Source organism: Tupaia chinensis, unplaced genomic scaffold (assembly GCF_000334495.1).
Source record: "Tupaia chinensis unplaced genomic scaffold, TupChi_1.0 Scaffold138619_1, whole genome shotgun sequence".
Lineage (NCBI taxonomy): Eukaryota > Metazoa > Chordata > Mammalia > Scandentia > Tupaiidae > Tupaia > Tupaia belangeri.
Genome location: NW_006198512.1, coordinates 319,744 through 328,913, shown reverse-complemented (window position 1 = coordinate 328,913; position 9,170 = coordinate 319,744). Strand labels below are relative to the sequence as shown.

General features: G+C 39.2%; 1 protein-coding gene across 1 annotated transcript in view; it reads left to right on the top strand.

Moving 5' to 3' along the window:
- The window catches only part of IARS1 (isoleucyl-tRNA synthetase 1), a 123,159-nt gene that overhangs the window by 15,374 nt on the left and 98,615 nt on the right, over positions 1-9,170 (top strand). Inside the window, 2 exon segments of the mRNA XM_014592812.2 lie at positions 1,203-1,285; positions 5,488-5,605. Coding sequence (XP_014448298.1) covers positions 1,203-1,285; positions 5,488-5,605 — 201 coding nt within the window.

Below are 9,170 nucleotides of genomic sequence, written 5' to 3'. Positions count from 1 at the left end.
GAAAGAGGAGAGGCACCCGATATATGTTCTCTAGGCCTTTTAGAAAACATGGAGTTGTTCCTCTCCCAACATATATACTAATCTACAAGAAAGGTGATAACAGTGACAACAAAGGAATGGGTACTGATCAAAAGGAATGCCCCACAAATGTGACCATGGCAACACTAGAAGAGTCTATAATGTTACTCAGCATGCTGTTGGCATTGTTGTAAACAGACAAGTCAAGGGCAAGATTGTTGCCAAGATAATTTGCATTTTGAGCATATTAAGCATTCTAAGAGCAGAGAGACCTTCCTAAAATGTGTGAAGGAAAATGACCAGCAGGTGCAGTGGTGGTTTAAGACGCTGGACGCTCCCACGTGGCCGACCATGGTTCAGGTCCTGGACCTGGTGGCTTGCTTTCTCACATTCTCTTTCTCTCTGTGTGTCTCTCTCTGGTCAAATTAAAATAAATAAACGAATAAATAGAATAAAAAATAAACAGTTATTAAAAAATAAAAAAAAAAAGAAAATGACCAGAAAAAGAAGGAAGCCAAAGACAAAGGGACCTGGGTTCAACTAAAGCGCCAGCCTGCTCCACCCAGAGAATCACACTTTGTGAGAAACAATGGAAAGGAACTTGAACTACTGGAACCTATTCCCTATGAATTTATGGCATGATGGGTGTTAAAATAAATTAATCTATGGTCTATTAAAAAAAAGAATAAGAATGCCTCAGATGTGATGTCATTCCTTTCCCCATGTACCGTATCAGGAAACCTGCATAGTTCTGTCTCATTGATGCTGGTAACTATACTTGATTAAAGAGTTACCTGTCAAGTGTCTCCTTTGCCAACTTTTAAGTCTCCCTTTGTAATTAACAAGCATCTTATGGGGGGATTTTTTGCAAATACTCCTTTTCTTATCCTACTTTCACTTATTAATTTTAGCATTTATTGATGATTCTTGCCAGTGGCCATTATACCTGTGCTGAAATACTCCTGAATAGTAGTTTTAGTGGACTTTTATAAATGAACGTCTGTACTTGTGAATAACATTGGCTCCATACAGGATAATGCCAAGAAAACAGAGTCTTAACCTTACTGAGTGTGTTGTTTCCAGTATAGATTTAAATTGTGGTTGTGACAGAAGTAAAACAGGATGTTGATGTACCATAACAAATGCCATTGTCTAATATTATTCTGCTGTCTTTGTTTTTAAAGTCTACTGTTAACAGACTTGGACGATGGATTGACTTTGACAATGACTACAAAACTCTCTACCCACAGTTCATGGAATCTGTCTGGTAGGTTTATTTAAAGTCATAGATGTGATGAGTATTCTGTAACATCGATCAGTGGGAAGTGGACTACCGTGAATTGGATTGTTTTCAGGTCCATACTTATTGATCTGAAATCTTGGGAAACGAGTATGTTTTGAAAATGTTGGAGAAACATTAACAGAGTAAGCATGTATTCTGTAGCACATGGTCTCCATATGCAGATTGAACAGCATTCTGTCATCAAATACATTATTATTTATCACCCATACAGATCGCCTGATGTCGGATGTCAGGTTTTTGCCAGTTTAGTTTATTACCTAAGTTAGGAAAAACTAGTTTTAAGGGGCCAGCAGATCGCATGGAGGTTAGGGGGCTGGATCGCACTGTGTGGTTAAAGTCCTGGACCCAGTGGTGTGAAAACCACTGGGCAATTGGGCATGCATGCCCAAAAGAATCTCAAGAGGAGAATGTAGAACATATTGCCACATGACCATCCCCCTCGGGAAGTGATTTTTTTTTTTTTAGAATTATTTTATTTAACTTTATTATTATTATCATTATTATTTTCCAGTTTGATCAGAGAGAGACAGAGATAGAGATCGCATGGAGGTTAGGGGGCTGGATCGCACTGTGTGGTTAAAGTCCTGGACCCAGTGGTGTGAAAACCACTGGGCAATTGGGCATGCATGCCCAAAAGAATCTCAAGAGGAGAATGTAGAACATATTGCCACATGACCATCCCCCTCGGGAAGTGATTTTTTTTTTTTTTAGAATTATTTTATTTAACTTTATTATTATTATCATTATTATTTTCCAGTTTGATCAGAGAGAGACAGAGATAGAGAGGAAGTGAGAAAGCAAGCCACCAGGTCCGAGACTTGAACCATGGTTGGCCATGTGGGAGTCCAGCGCCTATAATCACTGTGCCACTTGCCAGCCCCGGGAAGTGATTTCTTACTCCTCCCATCCAGTATCTCTGGCAAACACATGCTTTCTGTAACAAAAATTTTAAGAGTTTTCAGAAATTGATTGATTTGTCTGAGAAATTGTGTGCTTGAATTTAATGCTGAAAAATTGTTGTACAGTCAAGTAACTGTTCTATAACAGTTTCAAAGGAAATTTCTTTTTATTTTTTTTAAACTATATCATTAGCGATAGTAATGCTAACCTTGACAGGAGGTTTAATGTGGGTCTCCCACAATAGTTTGAGAATTATTACTGGGCAAACAGGCATAATCATGGTTACAAAATACCTTAGGTCCATAAACTCAGCCTTGAGGAAAGTCCTACTTTTATTAAATTAGATACAAAATCAGCCATGAGTTGCAAAGGTCCTTTGTAAGATCTGCTTGCCTTGCCTTGCTTGAAGGCTTCTCTGACTGCTTCCTTACTCAGATCTCTGTTAGCCCGGATCCGTTGCTCTTGTTAAGCATATGTCCTTTGCCTTCGATGAGCCAGATATCTTGGTACATTGTTCAGACCCAGTGGTCACCTTCCTGGACCTGTGTGCCCGAGGGTAAGAAGTAGTTAGATTCATTGGTGTGCCAGAGACATTAGACAGAGGCTTCCCATTCACAGAGCCACTGGAGTTTCCCTGATTCGGGCATCTAAAAACCAAGTTTCATGTTAAACTTCTGGAAAAGAAGGCCCTACTCATGCTCTAGACCAGAGCTATTAAATGTGCTCAGTGCAAGAGGGAAACCGAATTTTTAGTTTTAATGAATTTAAATATTAAACTTTTAAAAGTTTAAATTAAAAGTCACAATGTGGCTATCGCCTGCCATGTTGAATAATACAGCTTTAATCCTGCTTAATTTACATAAAAGCTTGCTTTGGTTGGGCGGGACACAGTTTTTAAAGCCTGTTGGTATTGGAATGTTAGTTTTTCCTGAGGAACATGTTGGCATAAAAATAAGTCTCTCACAGACCAAGGGTGAATATAAAGACGAGACAGAGATACCTTTAGTAATGGTGATAACTGGGCCAGCCGGCCATGTGGTGAAGGCAGCTGGATCCTACCTAACTAACTGCACAGTTTGAGGCCCAGACCTAGCAGCTTAAAAAACATTCCAGGCATGTGCAAAATCTCAAGAGGACAATACAAGACAAGGGATTGCAGCACAGCCATACTCTAAGGGCGTTGGGGAGTTAGGGAGGGCTTTTTCACTCCCTTCCACATTCTTCAGTGAGTGCCTGTACTCTGTAGTAAATTTTTTATTTTTTAAAAAAAGGTGATACTTTAGAATGAGTTGTCTTTTTAAATATACAAAAATCTCCACATGAATTTTCTCATCTGGCCAAGAGTCCTGTGGATTGGATTAGCACCCTGTTTGAGGCAAAGGCAAGTGACTATAACTTCCTGAGAAATCACAGCTAATTCAGTGACCTTATGTCAATCTGATATTCTTCCTCTAGTCTTTACAGCAAAGAATATATTAATAAAGATTGAGTTTAGGAGCTAGCAGATGGCATCATGGTTATGTAGTTGGACTCCCATGTAGTCAACTGTGGTTTGAATCCTGGACCTGGTTGCTTAAAACTCACGCTGAATGCATACATGTGTGTGCCTAAAATATCAAGAGAAGAATGGAGGAGAAAGGATTGTGGCGTGGCCATTCCCCCCAGTGGGTGATTTCTCACTTTCTGTCTCTCCAGCAAGCACACCTGCACTATAGCAAAAATCTCTCTCAAAAAAAGAAAAAAAAGAAAGATTGAGTTTAAAGTTGGGAAATTTACTTTAAAATACCACTTTTTAAGCTTTATCTAAAGCCATAGGAATGTCACGTAAAAACAGACATTTTTGTTTGGTTGCACACAAACATGTTCTCAGCGTGTTATTTAAAACTCTGGGTCCAGGACTTGAACTGCACAATTTACCATATAGGATCCAGCTACCTTAACCTCCATACTACTTACTGACCAAAAAGATGTACATTTAAAAAATAAAAATGTCAGGACCAGCAGGTGGCATGGTGGTTGGGGCACTGAATTCCTATATGGTTGACTGTAGCTTACTTTCTCACTTTCTCACTTTCTCTTTCTCTGGTGAGCACACCTGCCTTATAGCAAATTAAAAATAAAAATAAATAAGATTAAATCATTCTTTACAAAAAAATTAAAATGTCATTTTAAGAAATGGGAGAAAGTTTCATTCATTTGTCATGCTAACCACATAGGAACTAGAATACAAAGATGAACTAAATAAAGGCATGCATAATTAAATGTGTTTCTTACCAGTGCACTCTCTTATCCAGTTAGTAGATAGAAGTAGAAACCGTGGGAGAACTTGGATGACTGTTACTGTTGATATTTACAGTGTCTTGGTGCATACACTTAGCTTAATGCAACATGTTTAAGTGTTGAAGGAAAGTTTTTGTTTTGTTTTGTTTTCTCTGAGTCAGGGGGAAAGAAAAGGAGAGGAAAAAAGATACATGTTTTCAAGGGTCTGTCTTGCTGTTTCTGCAAGGGTCTTGGTTCTTTTCAGATTTTTGCCAGTAGGATGTCTCAACAAAGAGACATGTAGAGACAGAGAAAGGGAAAGTGAGAAACCACTCCCCACCCTGAGTGGATGGCCACACCACAATCCCTTCTCCATTCTCTCTTGGGATTTTGGGCATGCATGCACACGTGCCTGGTGTATCTTTCAAGCCACTAGGTCAAGGACCCAGACCGCAGAGTCAGTCTTGTGGGATATAGTTAACCACCATGCCACTTGCTGGCCCACAAGTTCTTTTCCTTTTTTTTTTTTTTTTAAATGTTTTACCATAGGGTGCATGTACTAGCCAGAAAGAGACAGTGAAAAGGAAAGTGAGAAATTCCCTCACCCGACCAGGGAAGATGGCTGTGCTGTAATCCCTTTCTCTTCTGGGATTTTGGTCATACAAGCATACGCACCTAGCATGATTTTCAAGCTACCAAGTCCAGGACTCAAACCATGGTCAACCACCTGGGAGTTCAGTGCCATAATCACTAGGCCCGCTGGCCCCCAGTTGCTTTTCTAAATTACTTTTCTTATTAGCATTATTCAGCCACCTCTGAATATGTCCATATGTCTACCTAGTGTCCAGTTATACTGATCTGTCATAACTTACCAGCCAGTGTCTAACTGAGAGACAGTGTGTTTTCATTTCTTTGGCAAACAAATTCTAAACAGAAAATGGCTTAAATGTTTGCATTTGAAGAGATAGGATTGTGGTAATGAAATTGAAAACTCCATTTCTTGCCAGGTGGGTCTTCAAACAACTCTATGATAAAGGCCTTGTTTATAGAGGCGTGAAAGTCATGCCCTTCTCAACCTCATGCAACACTCCACTGTCCAACTTCGAATCACACCAGAATTACAAGGTATGAGAGATGCTGAGGCATTATTCAGCATTGAGTTATGTGCACAGAAGTTAAGTAGTTGTGTGTCATAGTTAAGTGTTCCCAGGTAATCCTAGCGTGGAATGTTAGTCTGGGGAGTCTGTTTCTTTCTGAGTGCAATAATATTGCCAGTCACAGGCCAGCCTATGGCGTGGTGGTTAAAGTAGCTAGATCCCACATGGCCGACTATGTAGTTTGAATCCTAGGCCCAGCAACTCGGAAAACATACCAGGCACGTGTGTATGTGTGTGTGTGTGCGTGCGCACATGTATGCATGCCCAAAGTCCTCAGAAGAGAATGGCATGGATATTCCCATGGTTTAATTGAACATTTTCTGTATTTTTTCTATTTTATATAAATTACTACTTTGCCCTTCTGTATATATGTCATTAAGAGATGTCAGTGTTTATTTCTGACTTTTTTTTGGAGAGTGGGGTAAAATTTATATACCATTAAATGCACAAATCTTAAATATACCATTTGATGTGTTCTAATAAGTGCATCTGTGTTTTACAAATGTGTCAGATATTGCAAATAATAGTTGATTAGTTTTGCCTGATACTGTACTTTGTGTACATGGGAAAATCCAGTATGTATCTTTTCATATCTGCTTTCTCTTGCCCAACTTTGTATTTATGAGTCTTCTGTGTTATGTATAGTTGTAGATACTTTGTTTTATACTAGAATGTATTGTTTATTTACAGTACCTTTCTCATTTTAGTTTCCTTTCTTATATCCTAAAAAGTAACATCTGAGGGACCAGCAAATGGTACATTGCTGGACTCCCACATAGTTGACCGTGGTTTGAGTCCTGGGCTGGGCAAGTGTGCGTACGTGCTCAAAAATCCTGAGAGGAAAATGGAGGAGAGGGGATTGCGGGCGTGGCCGCCCTACGCAGGGGGGTGATTTCTTGTTTTCGACCTCTCTGTCTCCCTCTGTCTTTCCAGCAAGTGCACATGACCTATAGCAAAAATCTCTCTTTAAAAAAATAAAAAAGGTAACGTTTGTGCTAAATTTAGTATTTTTACCATGTATGTTTCTTTATGTTCACTATCTATGTAAGTATCCATGGGCAGTGTATGGCATTATTCTGCATGCTTTTTTGTTTGTTTGTTTTAAGAATTATTCATTTAATTTTATTTATTATTATTAATATTTAATTTGAACACAAAGAGAGAGAGATAACATGAGAAAGTGAAAAAGCAAGTCACCAGCTCTGGAACTTGAAGCATGGTCAGCCATGTGGGAGCCCCATGAGGAATCACTATGCCACTTGCCAGCCCCTCTGCGTGCTTTTAAATATAACTGTGCTTCCTCTGCCTTCCCTTTTATGTACCTTCCCTTTTATTTTTTAATTTATCTTAATTTAAAGATGCTTTATATTTTGTAGGTACCTTGAGTTTATGTTTACCTGCTGTGCAGAATTTTATAAAACAATTGATTTCTTTTATAATAGACAGTAGAGTTGTTTTAAAGAACATTGCCGTTTTCTTCTAAAATGGTAACAGTGCTGTGAACATTTCATAATATGAATCCTTGTGACATGTGCTGGAATTTCACTTGGGCAACTATATTTTTACTTATTAGACTGCTGTAATATTGAGCTCCTAGAACTTTCAGACTTTGTGCTCTTCTAGAAATAAGTAAACATATTCTTATTGAGAAATGGTCAAGCAGTATGTATAGTGAATTGAATTGGAGGAGAAAGCTCTTCCAAGGGAAATGTGATTATCAGCTTGAGGTATATAAAAACATATTTATTATTATTATTTTTTTTTGGAGAGGTTTTCACTATAGGGCGCGTGCGCTCGCCAGACAGACAGAGAGAGACATAGAGACAGAAAGTGAGAAATCTCCCCCCAGGGGGATGGTCGTGCTACAATCCCTTCTCCTCCATTCTCCTCTCAGGATCTTAGGCACACACGCACACGCGCCCAGCATGAGTTCTAAGCCACCAGGTCCGGGACGCGAACCACGGTCAACTACGTGGGAGTCCAGTGACATAGCCATTACGCTAACTGCTGGTTCCCAAAACATACTTATTTTTGATGTTACTGAATTTTTAGGAGTTCAGTGATTTGAATGTGAGGACATATTTGTTGTTGGGAATTTGGAAAACAAGAAAAATATTATCAATATACAAAGGCAGTCACTGATACTGTTTTACATAGGTTTTCCTATTTTAATTTTATGTTATGTTTATTATACTCATTGCACTGTATGTACTGAAATTAAGTATTTTTTTTTTTGGAGAGTTTTTTTTGCTATAGGGCGTGTGCGCTCGCCAGACAGACAGAGAGAGACAGAAAGCGAGAAATCACCCCCAGAGGGGATGGCCACGCTGCAATCCATTCTCCTCTCGGGATCTTGGGCACGCACGCACACGCGCCCGGCGTGAGTTTTAAGCCACCATGTCTGGGATGCAAACCGCGGTCGACTACATGGGAGTCCAGCGACATAGCCAATATGCTAACTGCTGGTCCCGAAATTAAGTATTTTTTACTCTTCCTATTTATTGTCTGGTTTAAGTAAGACAGCTTTTTTTTTTTTTTTTTTTTAAGAATTATTTAACTTTATTATTACTATTTTCCAGTTTGATCAGAGAGAGTGAGAAAGAGAGCCACCAGGTCGAGGACTCAAACTGCTATTGTCTGGTGCCTTTAACCACCACACCACCTACTGGCCCCAAGGCGGCATTTTTTTAACCCCTCCATTTATTTATTAGCACTTTGTCCATGGTTTGCATTGATCATTGTGGCTTGGTCCAAGTACAATATTCATTTAAAGAACACAGCTGTGTGAGCTTTCACCGGTGAACACATCTGTGAATCCAGCGTGGAAAAGAACCTCACCAGCTCCTGTCCTTACTTGTAGTACACTGGTTCTTTGCCCACTGTCTATAAACAAACCCTGCAGCATAGTGGTTTGCATCCAGCTTCTCTCGCTCAGCACTGTCTGCAGTAGTTGCCCACATAGTATGTACTTGGACATCATCATTATAATGACTCTCTAGTCTTCATCCACTATAACATTGGTGGCCATTTAAGTAATTGCTGATTTTTGGCTTTACAAATAGTGCTACTGTGAACATTCTAGAACTTTTCTTTTGATAAACAAATGTACACATTTCTGTTATGTAAGAAGTAGTGGATCATTTAGTCATAAGGCATATTATTAATTCTTCTAGTACTAGAGTTGGCAGACTTTCTGAATAATATACATTTTTTGACTTTTTGGGCCTAGAAGGTCTCTGCCATGCTACTCAAATCTTTCTAAACCTGTATGAAAGCAGGTGATAAGCCATATTTCCCCCATGGACCACAGTTTGCTGATCCCTCTTCTAAGACGTATTGATGAACAGTTTTCCAAAGTGTTTATACTGATTTAGCCTCCCATCAGACTGTTCTGATTCCTCTGCACCCTTATTTGCACATGGCACATGGTATCTCCTATCACTTTTTTGTTACACCTTTTTTTTTTTTTTTGGAGAGGTTTTCGCTATAGGGCGCGTGCGCTTGCCAGACAGACAGAGACAGAGAGACAGAAA